Genomic DNA, 19,135 nt, shown 5'->3' on the forward strand with positions numbered 1-19,135 from the left:
CTCAATCCAGAGTTTCTGGTTGCTGTTCTTTTGTGGGGGTGGGGCCAACCGAGCCTGATCGCCTGGCTCCCTGCCTCAGAGCCTTTTTTAAGTTGGTGTTCCAGTCGCCTGTTGAAGAGGCGCCGAGGTCTGTTTGTTTTCCCCTGCGGCCACTCACTGCGCTGGCTTAAACAGCGGCACTGAGGTTTGTGGCGCTTTTTTTCTTTTTTTTTTTTTGCCCTGGAATCTACTGTCCTGGTTCTCTGCTCAGTCCCCTTTTTGAACCAGCATATGGGCGACTTCCCGTGGCTCCAATCGCCAGCCAAAAGGGCACCCGGACTGGTGTATTTTGTACGGAGAACCGCGGCTCCGGGGCGCCGACAAAGCAGCCGCGCGGGGCAGAGCAGCGGTGCTGGTCGGCGCCGGCCGGCGCCGGCCGGCACAGCAGCGCTGGCCACAACAGCCGCGCTGGCGAGCGTGGAGCACCTCTGCCCGGGAATTTCCTAGTCTGTGGGCTATAAAAACGCGGCGTCCACTCACCCTCTGTGCTTTCACTGGGAGCTGCAATCCTGAGCTCTTCCTAAACAGCCATGTTGGATCTCCGACCCAGTCTGTGTCTTTTTATGGGGTCATTTAGCCCATTTACATTTAGGGTTAATATTGTTATGTGTGGATTTGATATGGTCATTTTCATGCCTGCTCTCTGTTTTCCCTATTAATTGATGCAGTGTCTTCATTGTGTTTATGCTGTTTACCATTTGGCATGTTTTTGGAGTGGCTGGTACTGGTTGTTCCTTTCTAGGTGTAGAGCCCCATTCAGGAGCTCTTGTAAAGCAGGCCTGGTGGTGTTGAAATCTCTGAGTAGTTACTTGTTTGTCAATGATTTCATTTTTCCTTCACTTATGAAGCTTATTTTGGGTGGATATGAAATTCTGGGTTGAAAGTTCTTTTCTTTAAGGATGTTGCATATTGCCCCCCACTCTATTCTGGCTTGTAGGGTTTCTGCTGAGAGATCTGCTGTGAGTCTGATGGGCTTTGCTTTGTGGGTAACCCAACCTTTCTCTCTGGCTCCCCTTAGCGTTTTCTCCTTCATTACAACCCTGGTGAATCTGAAGATCATGTGCCTTGGTGTTGCTCTTCTTAAGGAATATCTTTGTGGTGTTCTCTGTATTTCCTGGTCATGAATATTGTTTTGCCTTGCTATGTTGCAGAAGTTTTCCTGGATAATATCCTGAAGAGTATTTTCCAGCTTGGATTCATTCTCTCCAACACATTCTGTTACACTTATCAAATGTAGATTAGGTCTTTTCTCATAGTCCTACATTTCTTGGAGACTTTGTTCATTCCTTTTTACCCTTTTTTCTCTAATCTTGCCTTCTCATTTTATTTCATTGAGTTGACCTTAGACCTCTGATATCCTTTCTTCTTCTTGGTCAATTCAGCTGTTGAAAGTTGTGTATACTTCTCCTAGTTCTTGTGTTGTGTTTTTCAGCTCCATCAATTCACTTATATTCCTCTCTAAGTTGTTTATTCTCGTTAGCATTTCGTCAAATCTTTTTTTGAGGTTCTTAGTTTCTTTGCATTGGGTTAGAACATGTTCTTTTAGCTCACACAAGTTTCTTTATTTTATTTTATTTTATTTTTTATTGCATTTTAGATTTGGGGGTACATGTGAAAAACATGCAAGATTGTTGCATGGGTGCACACATGTCAGTGTGATTTGCTTCCTTCCTTCCCTTCATCTATATCTGGCATTTCTCCCCATGCTGTCTCTCCCCACCTCCCAACTCCCTCATCCCTTCCCCATTTCCCCCCAACAGACTCCAGTGTGTAGTGCACCCCTCCCTGTGTCCATGTGTTCTCATTGTTCAACACCCACCTATGAGTGAGAAAATGTGGTGTTGGATTTTCTGCTCTTGTGTCAGTCTGCTGAGAATGATGGTTTCCAGGTTCATCCATTTCCCTACAAAGGACATGAACTCATCATTTTTGATGGCTGCATAATATTCCATGGTGTATATGTATCACATTTTCCCTGTCCAGTCTATCATCGATGGGCATTTAGGTTGGTTCCAGGTCTTTGCTATTGTAAACAGTGCTGCAATCAACATTCATGTGCATGTGTCCTTATAGTAGAATGATTTATAATCCTTTGGATATATACCCAGTAATGAGATTGCTGTGTCAAATGGAATTTCTATTTCTAGGTCCTTAAGGAATCGCCACACTGTCTTCCACAATGGTTGAGCTAATTTACACTCCCACCAACAGGGTAAAAGTGTTACTATTTCTCCACATCCTTTCCAGCATCTGTTGTCTCCAGATTTTTTAATGATCGCCATTCTAACTGGCGAGCTCACACGTTTCTCATTACCCACCTTTTGAAGCCTCATTCCATCAATTCATCACACTCATTCTCCATCCAGCCTTGTTTTCTTGCTGGTGAGGAGTTGTGATCCCTTGAAGCAGGAGAGGCGTTCTGGTTTTGGGTGTTTTCATCATTTTTCACTGGTTTCTTCCCATATTTGTGGATTTATCCACCTGTCGTCTTTGTAGTTGTTGAATTTCAGATTGGGTCTCTGAGTGGACATCAAGGTTGTTGATGATGAAGTTGTTTCTTTTGGTTTCTTAGTTTTCCTACTACCAGTCAGGCCCCTGTGCCATAGGACTTCTGAGGTCCACTCCAGGCCCTGCTTTCCTGGGGATCACCTGCAGGGTTGCAGAACAGCAAGGGTTGCTGCCAATTTCTTCTTCTGCTTTCTTTGTCCCAGAAGGATACCCGCCTGATATCAGTTTGAGCTCTCCTTTATGAGGTGTCTCTTTGGATTTACTGTGGTCAGGGAGCTGCTTGATGAAACAGTCTGTCCTTTATAGGAACTCAAGTGCTGAGCTGTGAGCTCCATTGTTCATTCAGAGCTGCTTGGCAGGTATGTTTAAGTCTGCTGCAACAGAACTCATAAACCCCCTTATTTTGTTCTCCCAGGTGCTCTGTCCCAGGGAGTTAGGGCTTTATTTATGAGTTTTTGTTGTGCTGCTGCCTTTCTTCAGGGCTGCCCTGCCCAGCGAGGAGGCAGCCTAGTCAGTGTCTGCATGCAGAGGCTTTGCTGAGCTGCTGTGGGCCCTGCGCAGCTGCTGCGTGAACTTCCCTGTAGTCCTGTTTATACGTGTATAGTTAGAACTGCCTTGGCAATTGCGGCCCACCTATGTAATGGCAGACTCGTTCTGTAATGGCGGGCTGCCTCAGCAATGGTGGACTACCTCCCTAGTGGTGCAGTACTTCGGTAATGGCAGACGTCCCTCTCCCACAGAGCTGCGCCATCCCAGGTCCAGCTGTGCTTACTGTGAATCTCTCAATCCAGAGTGTTTCAGATTGCTGTTTTTTTGTTGGGGTGGGACCATCCGAGCCTGATCACCTGGCTCCCTGCCTTAGAGCCTCTTTTTTTTTTTTTAGTTGAACGGTCGACCATCTCCCAGGTGTTCCACTTACCTGTTGAAAAGGCACCAGGATCTGTGTTATTTTCCATGTGGTGACCCACTGTGCCTGCACCACTGAAACAACTGCAGCGAGATTCCTGGTCCTTTTTTGCCCGGGAATCTCTCCTTCTGGTTCCCTTTTTCAGTCCCCTTTTCGATCAGTTGAGTGGGCGATTCTTTCTTCCCAGAACTCCAATTCCCAGCTTAAACAGTGCCCGACCCATGTATTTTGTATGGAGAATGTCATGCTGGGGTGCCAGCCAAGACAGCCACACTGGCCGAAACAGCCGAGCTGTCTAAAACAGCTGCACTGGTTGAAACAGCTGCGCTGGCAACCCGTGGGGCTCCTCTGCCTGGGAGTCTCCTGGTCTGTGTGCAATAAAAATCCGTCTGGAAATGCGGTGTCCACTCACCCTACATGCTTTCACTGGGAGCTGCAATCCAGAGCTGCTCCTAATCAGCCATCGTGGATCCATCCCCCCATGTGTCTATTTTTATACCAATACCATGCTGCTGTAATTTCTGTAGCTTTATAGTATAATTTGAAGTAGGTAATGTGATGCAGGCAACTTATTTCCTTTTGCTTAGGATTGCTTTGGCTCCACAAGCTCTTTTGTGATTTCATATGAATTTTATCATTGTTTTCTAATTCTGAAAAATTACATTGGTATTTTGACAAGAATTGCATTGAATCTGTAGATTGCTTTAGACAATATGAACATTTTAATGATATTCATTCTTCTGTTTCATGACCATATGATGTTTTTCAATTTATTTGTGTCATCTCCAATTACTTTAATCAGTGTTTGATAGTTTTCTTTATAGATATTTTTCACCTCTTTTGTTAAATGCATTCCTAGGTATTTTATTTTTGTAGCTATTGTAAATGGTAACAAACTGACTCCTTTATTTGGTTCTAAGCTTGATTATTATTAGTTAATAGAAATGCTACTCATTTTTTTACATTGATTTTGTGTTCCAATATTTTACTGATTTCATTAATCAAATTTAAGAATCCTTTGGGTGGAACCTTTAGAATTTTCTCTATATAAGGTCATATAATCAGCAAACAGACATAATTTGACTTCTTTTTAAATTCAGATGTCTTTTATTTATTTCTCTTGCCTGATTGCCCTGGGTACAACTACCAGTATTACGTTAAAAAGGAGTAGTTAAAGTGGGCTTTTCTGTCTTCTTTCAGTTCTTAGAAGGAATACTTTCAACTTTTCCCCATTCAATATAAGATTTGCTATGGGCTTGTTATACATATTTTTTATAACTTTGAGGTATGTTTCCTCTATGACTAGTTTTAAAGGGTTTTTGTAATGAAGTCATGCTAAATTCTATTAATGATTTTCTGTACCTATGAAGATGATCATCTAGATTTTGCTTTTAATTCTGTTTATGTGGTGAATTATTTTTATTGATTTGTGTATGTTGAATCATCGTTTCATCCCTGGGATAAAAGCAACTTGATCATGACGTATTATCTTTTTGATGTGGTGTTGGATTCAGTTAGTTAAAATTTTATTGAGACTTTTCACATCTATATTTATCTGTGATATTGGTTTGTAGATTTCTTTTTAATTTTCTTATGTTTATAACTGGCTTTAGTAATGTTTATAACTGTGTCAGAGAGGGAATGGGACAAGGGCAATCAGAAATGACATACAATTTTTCTAGCATTTTGAGTTTAGTTTTTCTTTTTTAGACATTTCCTTGGTTGCTGCAGCTTCTCAGCTTGTTCTAGAGTTCTCACAAAAACCACTTTTCTATATATATTGTGGGCTGTTTTGCTTTGTTTTTGTTTGTTTATCTTTTGGTGTTTCCATGGGGCAATGAGGGCCTGGATCTTCTTGGTCTACCATCATGCTGATGTTACTCTTCAGTAGTATCTCCTCTTCTCATCAATATTTGTCTGTTTTTGTATCTTTTTTTTATAAGGTTGTGGTTCACCTTGAAACTATTCTAGGAGCCTCAGTTCAGCACATTAAACTGAAGAAAATGAAGTACTCTTTTCAGTTGTGGGCCGCAATGATGTCAGCAAAGGGACATGATGGAAAGGTATGCTTGCTTCTTCCTTTCCTTACATTTTCTTTGTGTAAACATTTATTGAGCTTCTATTGTGGGCCATATGTTAGAAGTGTAGAGAAAAGAAACTCATGAGAAAAATAAGTAAATAGTAAAATATTTAAAGAAAGCACAGTTTGGTGAATGCTTTACTGGTATACGTATATATTGTTATGTATCACAGAGAGTTTGCCTACTCCTATATGGAAGTCAGTGAAGGATTTTTGGTGGAGGAATTGCTGTCTCTCAAATCTTGAATGATTTGGAAGCCATAACCAGTTAGAGAAGAGATAAAGATTATGCCAGGCAACGAGGAAACCATGGCATGGACAAGGGCATAGGAGAATAAAGCTAATCTTAGTATGTTGTATGCTAAGTACTCAAAACATGTAGGTTTTAATAAAGCATAAAGTGACTAGGTAAATTCAGTTGTCAAGTGCCAGCTTTACCTTCCCCCGAGATGTTTTAAAAATAAATGTACAGAGCTATCTGCCCATCTCCTGTTTATTTTTCCCTTCCTCTTCATATCTGTTATGATTAGAAGATGATACAGGTACTTGTAAAAGAAGCTTCCCTTAGGCCAGGTTTTTTTCAGGCATGTTTAAGACTTTAAATATGAACACTTTGAGAAATATGAGATAAATTCAAAATTCTGAAGAATTTAACTTTTGTGAATATAGGAATGTTTTATGCCAATGGGAATGTTTGTGTTAGAGCATCACATATCCAAATTCAAAGGGCAGGCTACCTCCTGGTTTTATTATCTTGTGCAAGCTACTTAGCGAATCTGCAGTTTACTCATTTGTAAAATTAATTTATTGACACCAATGTTACAGTTTAATTTTGTGGATTGAGAATATTTTTAATAAAGTGTCTCACATGCAGTAGCCCCTCCATAGGCAAAAATCACATGATCCCGTCTACCTTAAATAAAACAATCAGTCACTTTTTTACTTTTTCAAATAGCCAGTTTACTTTGTAGAAACACTGGAAATATCACAGACCAAAAAGTTTATAAAAATTCATAAAATGAGGATGTTTGGCTCTGACATGAAAGTTTATAATCAGAACTTAAATCAAAATTAAAGCAAAAATCAAACACAAAATGTTTATTTTGTTTGCTTCCTGAAGACACGCTCCTATAATTTGGATAAACCGTTAACATACATGCCAACTGTCAAAATTGGTTCCGTAATATCAAATCTGAAAAAAAAGATAAAGAGGAGGGAAAAATCTGTTCTTACTTTGAATTATGACTACTGATTTAGAGATGGTGGTAATACACACTTTACCATGTTCCTTATTAATAATCGCTTAAAATAGGTATACTGTATGATTAGTACTTGAAGGTTTTTTTTTTAATTTATTTTTAATTTTTATTTTATTATTTTTATTGCATTTTGGGTTTTGGTGTACATGTGAAGAACATGCAAGCTTGTTGCATATGTATACACGTAGCAGTGTGATTTGCTGCCTTCCTCTCCCTCACTTATATCTGTCATTTCTCCCCATGCCATACCCCCCCAGCTCCCCAATCCCCGCTGTCCCCCCTGTTTCCCCCCAACAGACCCCAGTGTGTAGTGCTCCCCTCCCTGTGTCATTGTGTTCTCATTGTTCAACACCCGCCTATGAGTGAGAACATGCAGTATTTAATCTTCTGCTCCTGTGTCAGTTTGCTGAGAATGATGGCTTCCAGGTTCATCCATGTCCCTACAAAGGACATGAACTCATCGTTTTTGATGGCTGTATAATATTCCATGTTGTATATGTGCCAAATTTTCTCTGTCCAGTCTATCATCGGTGGGCATTTGGGTTGGTTCCAGGTCTTTGCTATTGTAAACTCTGCTGCAATGAACATTCCTGTGCATGTGTCCTTATAGTAGAATGATTTATAATCCTTTGGATATATACCCAGTAATGGGATTGCTGGGTCAAATGGAATTTCTATTTCTAGGTCCTTCAGGAATGGCCACACTGTCTTTCACAATGGTTGAACTAATTTACACTCCCACCAACAGTGTAAAACTGTTCCTATTTCTCCACATCCTCTCCAGCATCTGTTGTCTCCAGATTTTTTAATGATCGCCATTCTAACTGGCATGAGGTGGTTTCTCAATGTAGTTTTGATTTGCATTTCTCTAATGACTAGTGATGATGAGCATTTTTTCATATGTTTGTTGGCCTCATGTGTGTCTTCTTTTGTAAAGTGTCTGTTCATATCCTTTGCCCACTTTTGAATGGGCTTCTTTGTTTTTTTTCTTGTAAATCTGTTTTCGTTCTTTATAAATTCTGGATATCAGCCCTTTGTCAGATGGGTAAATTGCAAAAGCTTTTTACCATTTTGTTGGTTGCCGATTCACTCTAATGACTGTTTCTTTTGCTGTGCAGTTTGATTAGGTCCCATTTGTTTATTTTGGCTTTTGTTGTTTTGGTCATGAAGTCCTTGCCTACGCCTATGTCCTGAATGGTTTTGCCTATATTTTCTTCTAGGGTTTTTATGCTGTTAGGTATTATGTGTAAGGCTTTAATCCATCTGGAGTTAATTTTAGTGTAAGGTGTCAGGAAGTGTTCCGGTTTCTGCTTTCTGCACATGGCTAGCCAGTTTTCCCAACACTCTTTATTAAACAGGGAATCCTTTCCCCATTGCTTGTTTTTGTCAGGTTTGTCAAAGATCGGATGGTTTTAGATACGTTGTGTTGCCTCCAAGGCCTCTGTTCTGTTCCATAGGTCTATATCTCTGTTTTGGTACCAGTACCATGCTGTTTTGATTACTGTAGCTTTGTAGTATAGTTTGAAGTCTGGTAGTGTGATGCCTCTTACTTTGTTCTTTTTGCTTAGAATTGACTTGGCTATGCAGACTCTCTTTTAGTTCCATATGAAGTTTAAGGTGTTTTCTTCCAATTCTGTGAAGAAGGTAATTGGTAGCTTGATGGGGATAGCGTTGAATCTGTAAATTACTTTGTGCAGTATGGCCATTTTCACGATATTGATTTTTCCTAACCATGAACATGGAATGTTTCTCCATGTGTTTGTGTCCTCTCTTATTTCGTTGAGCAGTGGTTTGTAGTTCTCCTTGAAAAGGTCCTTTGCGTTCCTTGTTAGTTGTATTTCTAGGTATTTTATTCTCTTTGTAGCAATTGCAAATGGCAGTTCACTCTTGATTTGGCTCTCCTTAAGTCCGTTATTGGTGTATAGGAATGCTTGTGATTTTTGCACATTTATTTTGTGTCCTGAGACTTTAATGAAGTTGCTTATCAGTTTCAGGAGACTTTGCACTGAGATGATGGGGTCTTCTAGATATACAATAATGACATCTGCAAATAGAGAGTATTTGACTTCCTCCTTTCCTATTTGAATGCCCTTTATTTCTTTATCTTGCCTGATTGCTCTGGCTAGAATTTCCAGTACTATATTGAATAGGAGTGGTGAGAGAGAACATCCTTGTCTAGTGCCAGCTTTCAAAGGGAGTGCTTCCAGTTTTTGCCCATTCAGTATGATATTGGCTGTTGGTTTGTCATAAATAGCTTTGATTATTTTGAGATACGTTCCGTGAATACCTGGTTTATTGAGGGTTTTTAGCATAAAGGGCTGTTGAATATTTTCAAAGGCCTTCTCTGCATCAGTTGAGTTAATCATGTGGTGTTTGTCTTTGTTTCTGTTTATGTGGTGAATTACATTTATGGACTTGTGTATGTTGAATCAGCCTTGCATCCCTGGGATGAATCGTGCTTGATCATGCTGGATAAGGTTTTTGATGTGCTTTTGCAATCGGCTTGCCAGTATTTCATTGAAGATTTTTGCCTCTATGTTCCTCATGGATATTGGCCTGAAGTTTTCTTTTCTTGTTGAGTCTCTGCCTGGTTTTGATATCAGGATGATGTTGGTCTCATAAAATAATTTGGGAAGGAGTTCCTTTTTTTTGATTATTTGGGATAGTTTCAGAAAGAATGGTACCAGCTTCTCTTTGTATGTCTGGTAGAATTCGGCTGTGAACCAGTCTGGACCTGGGCTTTTTTTGGGTGGTGGGCTCTTAATTGCTGCCTCAACTTCAGACCTTGCTATTGGTCTATTCAGGGTTTTGACTTCTTTCTGGTTTAGGCTTGGGAGGAGGCAAGTGTCCAGGAATTTATCCCTTTCTTCCAGGTTTACTAGTTTATGTGCATAGAGTTGTTTGTAATAGTCTCTGATGATGGTTTGAATTTCTGTGAAATCTGTGGTGATATCCCCTTTATCGTTTTTTATTGCATCAATTTGGTTATTCTCTCTTTTCTTTTTTATTAATCTGGCTAGTGGTCTATTTTGTTGATCTTTTTGGAAAACCAGCTCCTGGATTTATTGATTTTTTGAAGGGTTTTTTGTGACTATCTGCTTCAGTTCTGCTTTACCCATTCGTTTGCTGATGGACACTTAGATTGATTTTACATCTTGGCTATTGTGAAAAATGCTGCAATAAACACATACATGAGTGCAAATATCTGTTTGATGCACTGATTTTCTTTTTTTTTTAACTTTAATTTCTGGGATACATGTGCAGAACGTGCAGGTTTGCATACATGTGTCATAGTGGTTTGCTACACCCATCAAACCATCATCTACATTAGGTATTTCTCCTAATGCTATCACTCCCCCAGCTCCCCACCTCCTGACAGGCCCTGGTGTGCGATGTTCCCCTCCCTGTGTCCATGTGTTCTCATTGTTTCATTGTTCAACCCCAACTTATGAGTGAGAACCCGTGGTGTTTGGTTTTCTGTTCCTTTGATAGTTTGCTGAGAATGATAGTTTCCAGCTTCATCCACTTCCCTGCATAGGACATGAACTCATTTTTTTAATGGCTGCATAGTATTCCATGGCGTATATGTGACATATTTTCTTTATTCAATCTATCACTGATGGACATTTGGGTTGGTTCCAAGACTTTACTATTTTAAATAGTGCTGGAATAAACATATGTGTGCATGTGTCTTTATAGTAGAATAATTTGTAATCCTTTGAGTATATACCAAGTAATGACATTGCTAGATTATATGTTAATTCTGGTTCTAGAACCTTGAGGAATTGCCACACTGTCTTCCACAATGGTTAAACTAATGTACACCACAACCAACAGTGTAAAAGTGTTCTTATTTCTCCACATCCTCTTCATCATCTGTTGTATCCATACATTTTAATGATCGCCATTCTAATTGGCATGAGATGGCATTGCATTGTGGTTTTGATTTGCATTTCTCTAATAACCAGTAATGATGAGATTTCTTTCATATGTTTATTGGCTGCATAAATGTCTTCTTTAGAGAAGTATCTGTTCATACACTTCACCCATGTTTTGATGAGGTTGCTTATTTTTTTTCTTGTAAATTTATTAAATTTCCTTGTAGACTATGGATATTACCCTTTGTCAGATGGAAAGACTGCAAAAATTGTCTCCCATTCTGTAGGTTGCCTGTTCACTCTGATGATAGTTTCTTTTTCTGTGCAGAAGGTTTTTAGTTTCAGTTTTCTTCTAGGGTTTTTATGGTTTTAGGTCTTATGTTTAAGTCTTTAATTCATCTTATGTTAATTTTTGTATAAGGTGTAATGAAGGGGTCCACTTTCAGTTGTCTGCATATGGCTAGGCAGTTTTCTCAACACCATATATTAAATAGGGAATATTTTCTTCATTGCTTGTTTTTGTCAGGTTTGTCAAAGATCAGATGCTTGTATATGTGCGTTGTTATTTATGAGGCCTCTGTTCTTTTTCATTGGTCTATATATCTGTTTTGGTACCAGTATTATGATGTTTTGGTTACAGTAACCTTGTAGTATAGTTTGAAGTCAGGTAGCGTTATGGCTCCAGCTTTGTTCCTTTGCTTAGAATTGTCTTGGCTATACAGGCTTTTTTTTGGTTCTGCATGAAATTTTAAAAAGTACTTTTCTAATGCTGTGAAGAAAATTAATGGTAGCTTGATGGGGATAGTATTGAATCTGTAGATTACTTTGGACAGTATGTTCATTTTCACAATATTGATTCTTCCTATCCATGAACATGGAATGTTTTTACATTTGTTTGTGTCCTCTGTTATTTTCTTGAGCAGTGGTTTGTAGTTCTCCTTGAACAGGTCTCTCACATCCCTTGTCAGTTGTATTTCTAGATATTTTATTCTGTTTGTAGCAATTGTGATGCTTGTGATTTTTGCACATTGATTTTGTATCCTGAGAGTTTGCTGAAGCTGCTTAGCAGCTTAAGAAGATTTCAGGCTGAGACAGTGGGGTTTTCTACGTAAACAATCATGTCATCTGCAGATGGAGACAATTTGACCTCCTCTATTCCTATTTGAATGCCCTTTATTTTTTCTGTTGCCTGATTACCCTGACCAAAACTTCCAATATTATGTTGAGTAGGAGTGGTGAGAGAGGGTATCCTTGTCTTGTGAAGGTTTTCAAAGGGAATGCTTCCAATTTTTGTGAACTCAGTACAGTTTTGGCTATGAGTTTGTCATAAATAGGTCTTATTATTTTGAGATGCATTCCATCAATATCTAGTTTTTGAGAGTTTTTAAAAATTTATTTATTTAACTTTAGTTGCATACTATATCTGGCATTTCCCCTCATGTTATCCTTCCCCACCCTCCCCTCTCCCACCCCTGCTATCTCTCCCCTACCCCCCCAACTTCCCCCAGTGTGTGATGCTCCTTTCCTTGAGTCCACCTGTTCTCATTGTTAACAACCACCTATGAGTGAGAACATGCAGTGTTTGGTTTTCTGTTCTTGTGTCAGTTTGCTGAGAATGATGGTTTCCAGATTCAGCCAAGTCCCTACAAAGACAACAAACTCATCGTTTTTTATGGCTGCATAGTATTCCATGGTGTATATGTACCACAGTTTCTTTGTCCAGTCTATCATTGATGGGCATTTGGGTTGGTTCCCCATCTTTGTTATTGTACACAGGGCTGCAATGAACATACATGTGCATGTGTCTTTATAGTAGAATGATTTATAGTTCTTTGGTATATGCCCAGTAATTGGATTGCTGGGTCAAATGGAATTTCTATTTCTGGATCCTTGAGAAATCACCACACTGTCTTCCACAATGGTTGAACTAATTTACACTCCCACCAACTGTGTAAGAGTGTAACTATTTCTCCACATCCTCTCCAGAATCTGCTGTCTCCAGATTTTTTAATGATCACCATTCTAACTGGCATGAGATGATATCTCAATGTGGTTTTGATATGCATTTCTCTAATGACCAGTGATGATGGGCATTTTTTATATGTTTGTTGACCTCATAGATGTCTTCTTTTGAAAAGTGTCTGTTCAAATCCTTTGCCCACTTTTGCATGGGATTGTTTGTTTTTTTTCTTGTAAATCTGTTTTAGTTCTTTGTAGATTCTGGATATTAGCCCTTTGTCAGATGGGTAGATTGCAAAAATTCCCATTCTGTTGGTTGCTGATTCACTCTAATGATGGTTTCTTTTGCTGTACAGAAGCTCTGAATTTTAATTAGATCCCATTTGTCTATCTTGGCTTTTATCACCATTGTTTTTGGTGTTTTAGTCATGATGTCCTTGCCTATGCCTATGTCCTGGATGGTTATGTCTCCGTTTTCTTCTAATGTTTTTATGGTGTTAGGTTTTATGTTTAAATCTTTAATCCATCTGGAGTTAATTTTAGTGTAAGATGACAGGTAGGGGTCCAGTTTCTGCTTTCTGCACATTGCTAATCAGTTTTCTCAACACCATTTATTAAACATGGAGGTTGTTTGTGTGTCTATTGAGATAATCATGTGGTTTTTGCCATTGGTTCTCTTTATGTGATGGATTACATTATGGATTGGTGTATGTTGTACCAGCCTTGCATCCCAGGGATGAAGCTGACTTGATTTCAGTGGATAAGCTTCTTGATATGCTGCTGGATTCGGTTTGCCAGTATTTTACTGAGGATTTTTGCATTGACATTCATCAGCGATATTGACCTAAAATTTTCTTTTCTTGTGTTCCTGAAAGGTTTTCGTATCAGAATGATATCTCATAAAATCAATGAGGGAGGAGTCCCTCTTTTTTATTGTTTTGAGTAGTTTCAGAAGGAATGGTACCAGCTTTTCTTTGTACCTCTGGTGTAATTCAGCTATGAATCCATCTGGTCCTGGGCTTTTTTATGTTGGTAGGATATTAATTACTGGCTCAGTTTGAAAACTTGTTATTGGTCTATTTATGGATTCAAATACTTCATGTTTTAGTCTTGGGAGGTTGCATGTGTCCAGGAATGTATCCATTTTTTTTCTACATTTTCTAGTTTATTTGCATAGAGGTGTTTAGAATATTCTCTGATGGTAATTTGTATTTCTGTGGGATCAGTGGTGATGTCACCATTATCATTTTTTGTTGTGTTTATTTGATTCTTCTCTCTTTTATTCTTTATTAGTCTGGCTAGCAGTCTACCTATTTTGTTAATCTTTTCAAGAAACCAGGTCCTGAATTCATTGATTTTTTTGAAGGGTTTTTCCTGTCTCTATCTCTTTCAGTTCTGCTCTGATCTTAGATATTTCTTGTCTTCTGCTAGCTTTTGAATTTGTTTGCTCTTGCTTCTCTAGTTCTTTTAATTGTGATGTTAGGCTGTCGATTTTAGATTTTCCCCACTTTCTCCTGTGGGTATTTAGTGCTATAAATTTCCCTCTAAGCACTGCTTTAGCTGTGTCCCAGATTCTGGTACATAGTTTCTTTGTTCTCACTGGTTTCAAATAACTTATTTATTTCTGCTTCAATTTCATTATTTACCAAGTAGTTTTCAGGAGCAGGTTGTTCAGTTTCCATTTAGATGTGCAGTTTTTAGTGAGTTTCTTAATCCTGAGTTCTTACTTAATTGCACTGTGGTCTGAGAGGCTGTTTGTTATATTTCCATTCTATTGCGTTTACTGAGGAGTGTTTTACTACCAATTATGTGATCAATTTTAGAATAAGTGAGATGTGGTGCTGAGAAAAAAATGTATATTCTGTTGATTTGGGGCAGAGAGTTTGTTAAATATCTATTAAGTCCACTTGATCCAGAACTGACTTCGAGTCCTGAATATCCTTGTTTATTTTCTGTCTCATTGATCTGTTTAATTGAGAGCTGGGTGTTAAAATCTTACGCTAATATCGTGTGAAGAGAGTCCAAGTCTCTTTGTAGGTCTTTAAGAACGTGCTTTATGAATCTGGGTGCTCCTGTATTGGGTGTATATTTATATTTAGGATAGTTAGCTCATCTCGTTGCATTGATCCCTTTACCATTATGTGATGCCCTTCTTTATTTTTCTTTTTTTGATCTTCGTTGCTTTAAAGTCTGTTTTATCAAAGAGTGGAATTGCAACCCACCTTTTCTTTTGCTTTCCATTTGCTTGGTAAATTTCCCTCCCTCTCTTTATTTTTAGCCTATGTGTGTCTTTGTGCATGAGATGGGTCTCCTGAATAAAGCACACTGATGGGTCTTGACTCTTTATCCAATTTGTCGGTCTGTGTCCTTAAATTGTGGCATTTAGCCTGTTGTCATTATAATGTTAGCTGATTATTTTATCTGTTAGTTGATGCAGTTTCTTTGGTATGTTTTTGCAGTGACTGGTACCAGTTTTTCCCTTCCACATTTAGTGTTTCCTTCAGATCTTGTAAGGCAGGCCTTGTGGTGACAAAATCTCTCAGCATTTGCTTGTCTGGAGTGGATTTTATTACTCCTTTGCTTATGAAGCTTAGTTTGATGGGATATGAAATTCTGGGTTGAAAATTTATTTCTTTAAGAATGTTTAATATTGGCCCCCATTCTCTTCTGGTTTGTAGGGTTTCTGTAGAGAGACCTTCTGTTAGTCTGATGGGCTTCCTTTTGTGGGTAAACTGATCTTTCTTTCTGGCTACGCTTAACACTTTTTTCTTCATTTTAACCTTGGTGAATCTGACGATTATGTGCCTTGGGGTTGCTCTTATCGAGGAGAATCTTAGTGGTGTTCTCTCTATTTCCTGAATTTCAATGTTGGCCTGTCTTGCCAGGTTGGGGAAAGTCTCCTGGAAAATATCCTGAAGAGAGATTTCCAGAAAGGTTCCATTCTCCCCATCAGTCTCAGGTACACCAATCAAATGTAGGTTTGGTATTTTCATATAGTCTCATATTTCTTGGAGACTTTGCTTGTTCTTTTTCATTTTTTTTCTCTAATCTTGTCTTTACATTTTATTCCACTAAGTTGATCTTAAATTTCTGATATTTTTTCTTCCACTTGATTGGTTTGGCTATTGATACTTGTGCATGCTTCATGAATTTCTCGTGCTGTTTTTTTTTTTTTTTTCAGCTCCATCAGATTATTTATATTCTTCTCTAAACTAGTTACTTAAGTTGGTAATTCCTCCAAACCCTTTTCAAGGTTCTTAGCGTCCTTGCATTGTGTTAGAACATGCTCCTTTAGATCAAAGGAATTTGTTGTTACCCACTTTATGAAACCTACTTCTGTCAATTTGTGAGTCTCATTCTCCATCCAGCATTGTTCCTTTGCTGGTGAGGGGTTATGATCCTTTGAGGGAGAAGAGGCATTATGGCTTTTGGGAATTTTCAGCCTTTTTGCACCAATTTTAATTCATCTTCCTGGATTTATCTATTATTGGTCTTTGGTGTTGGTGATCTTTGGATGGGGTTTCTGTGTGAACATCCTTTTTGATGATGTTGATGCTATTTCTTTCTGTTAATTTTCCTTCTAATAGCAAGGCCCCTCTGCTGCACGTCTGCTGGAGTTTGCTGGAGGTTCACTCCAGACTTTGCCTGGGCATCACCAGCAGAGCCTACAAAACAGCAAATATTGCTGCTTGTTCTTTTCTCTGGAAGCTTTATCCCAAAAGAGCACCCATCAGATGCCAGCCAGAGCTCTTCTCTATGAGGTGTCTGTCGACCCCCACTGGAAGGTGTCTACCATTCAGGAGTCACAGGTGTTAGTGACCCACTTGAGGAGGCAGTCTGTTCTTTAACAGAGCTTGAGCACTGTGCTGGGAGATGCACAGCTCTCTTCAGAGCCAGCAGACAGTAATATTTAAATCTGCTGAAGCTGAGCCCACAGCCACTCTTTCCCTTAGGTGCTCTGCCCCAGGGAGATGGGATTTTGATCTATAAGGCCCTAACAGAGGCTGCTGCCTTTCTTTCAGAGATGCCTTTCCCAGAGAGGAGGAATCTAGAGAAGCAATCTGGCTACAGAAGCTTTGTCAAGCTGTGGTGGGCTCCACCCAGTTCAAACTTTTGGGTGGCTTTGTTTATACTGTGAGGGGACAACTGTTTACTCAAGCTTCACTAATCATGGATGGCTCTCCCCACATTAACCTCACGCATCCCAGGTTGACTTCAAACTGCTGTGCTGGCAGACAGCATTTCAATCCAGTAGATCTTAGCTTGCTGGTTTCCATGGGGGTGGTATTTGCTGAGCTAGACAACTTGGCTTTCTGGCTTCAGACCCCTTTCCAGGGGAGTGAATGGTTTTGTCTTGCTCGTGTTCTTGGCACCACTGGTGTATGAAAATGAACTCCTGCAGCTAGCTTGGTGTCTGCCTAAATGGTCACCCAGCTTTTTGCTTAAAACTCAGGGCCCTGGTTGTGTATGCACCTGGGGGTATCTTCTGGTCTGTGGGTTGCAAAGACCATGAGCCAAGTATAGCATCTGTGCTGGAATGCACGATTTCTCCTGGCATAGTCCCTCAGGGCTTCCCTTATCTAGTGGAAGTTTCCCAACCCCTTGTACTTCCTGCATGAGATGACGGCACATCCTGACTCTGTTCGCCCTTCCTGACCTGCACCCATTGCCTATCCAGTCCTAATCTGATAAGCCAGGTGCCTCAGTTGGAAATGCAGAAATAATTCAGCTTCTGCGTTGATCTCTCTGAAACCTGAAGACTGGAGCTGTTCCTATTTGGCCATCTTACAAAGATAGTCTGTTATTTGCTTTCTGGTTGTTTTGTTAGCCTCTTTGTTTCTTCTTTTCTTTATTTTATCCTTTGTCTAAAAGTAATTTTTTTTCCTGTAGTATGTTCTAATGTTTTGCTTATCATTTTTTATGTGTGCATTATAGGTTTTTGTCTTGTGGTTATCAGGAGGTAATAATAATAACCATTTTTTTTTAACTGGCAACAATTTAACTCTAATAACAAAAAAATTAAAAAGACTTTCTTGTATTAATTTATTTCTTTTTATGCTATTTCTTAAAACATGGTTGTAATTAATATCATAGTCATATCTTCAAGAACAAAATTCCACACTCAATGAAAGTAAATTTAAAAATAAGAAGAATACTGTATTCCTTTGGTTGCACAGAAATCAACATATATATTCAGAAAGCCTGAAAAAGAAATATAGTATGACACCCTGAAATTAAAACAATAATTCTTCAGCAATAGACCCTATGCAAAATAAATATTCAAAATGCCAGATACATCAAAATATTGACTTTAAAGAGGTTTAATGAGATTGAGTTTTTTTTTTTTTTTTTTTTTTTTGTGACAAAGTCTCTCTCTGTTGCCGAGGATAGAGAGCAGTGGTGCAATCTTGGCTTACTGCAAACCGTCCTTCCCCAGTTCAAGCAATTCTCCTGCCTCAGCTTTCTGAGTAGCTGAGGCTATAAGCACGCACCACCACACCTGGCTAATTTTTGTGTTTTTAGTATAGATGGGGTTTCACTATTTTGCCAGGCTAGTCTCAAACTCCCGACATCAGGTAATCCCCTCACCCTGTCCTCCTAAAGTGCTGGGATTACAAGCATAAGCCACCATACCCAGGCCTTAAATGGAAATTTGAAAAGCAATACAAAGAAATTGGAGTATCAGTTTAGGATTATAATATAAAATTTACCAAGAAGATAGATTCTCTAAAAAAAGTAATAATTATAGAAATTTTGGAACTTAAAAATTTAGTGAAGGAATTACAAAATACATTCCAAAGACCAAGCAGAAGGGAGACTCTTAAAATCTGAAGACCCATCTTTTGAAATAATTTAAACAAAAATAAAATATATATTTTTAAAATGAACAAAGTACTTAAGATGTGTGTGCAAAAAGCCACAAAACTTACAAGTTGTTGATATTACTGAGGTAGAAAGCAGATTAAAAAAAAATTTTAAATCGTAATTAAGAAAATTATTTATGGAAACATCTCAAGTCCAGCAAGAGATTTAGACATCCAGATACAGCAGTCCCAGCAATCCCAAGGCAAATGCATTGCAAAAATGCGTATTAAATCAGAATATCTAAAGTCAACATAAAAGAAAGACTTTTATGATCAGAAAAAAAAATGCATCTAGTCACCTATGAAAGAAACTTCATCAGACTAATAGTAAACCTTTTAGCAATGGAATTTACAAATTGTTGAAAGAAAAAAGTACAAGACAGAAGACCAGAAGATCAAACACCACATGTTCTCACTCATAGGCGGGTGTTAAACAATGAGAACACATGGACACAGGGAGGGGAGCACTACACACTGGGGTCAGTTGGGGGGAAATAGGGGAGGGATGGTGGGGGGTGGGAAGCTGGAGAGAGATAGCAAGGGGAGAAATGCCAGATGTAGGTGATGGGGAGGAAGGCAGCAAATCACACTGCCACGTGTGTTCCTATGCAACAATTTTGCATGTTCTTCACATGTACCCC

The 19,135-nt window shown here is 38.9% G+C and overlaps 1 protein-coding gene across 2 annotated transcripts in view; it reads left to right on the top strand.

Annotated features, from left to right (window-relative positions):
• FAAH2 (fatty acid amide hydrolase 2) overlaps nucleotides 1-19,135 on the top strand; it is a 286,150-nt gene that overhangs the window by 179,915 nt on the left and 87,100 nt on the right. For both annotated transcript variants that reach the window (XM_032266098.1, XM_032266099.1), the window contains one exon: nucleotides 5,398-5,517. In XM_032266098.1, coding sequence (XP_032121989.1) covers nucleotides 5,398-5,517 — 120 coding nt within the window. The remainder of the gene's footprint in view (nucleotides 1-5,397; nucleotides 5,518-19,135) is intronic.

The sequence above is a fragment of the Sapajus apella genome, unplaced genomic scaffold, assembly GCF_009761245.1.
Source record: "Sapajus apella isolate SASKATOON/1434 unplaced genomic scaffold, GSC_monkey_1.0 scaffold154, whole genome shotgun sequence".
NCBI lineage: Eukaryota > Metazoa > Chordata > Mammalia > Primates > Cebidae > Sapajus > Sapajus apella.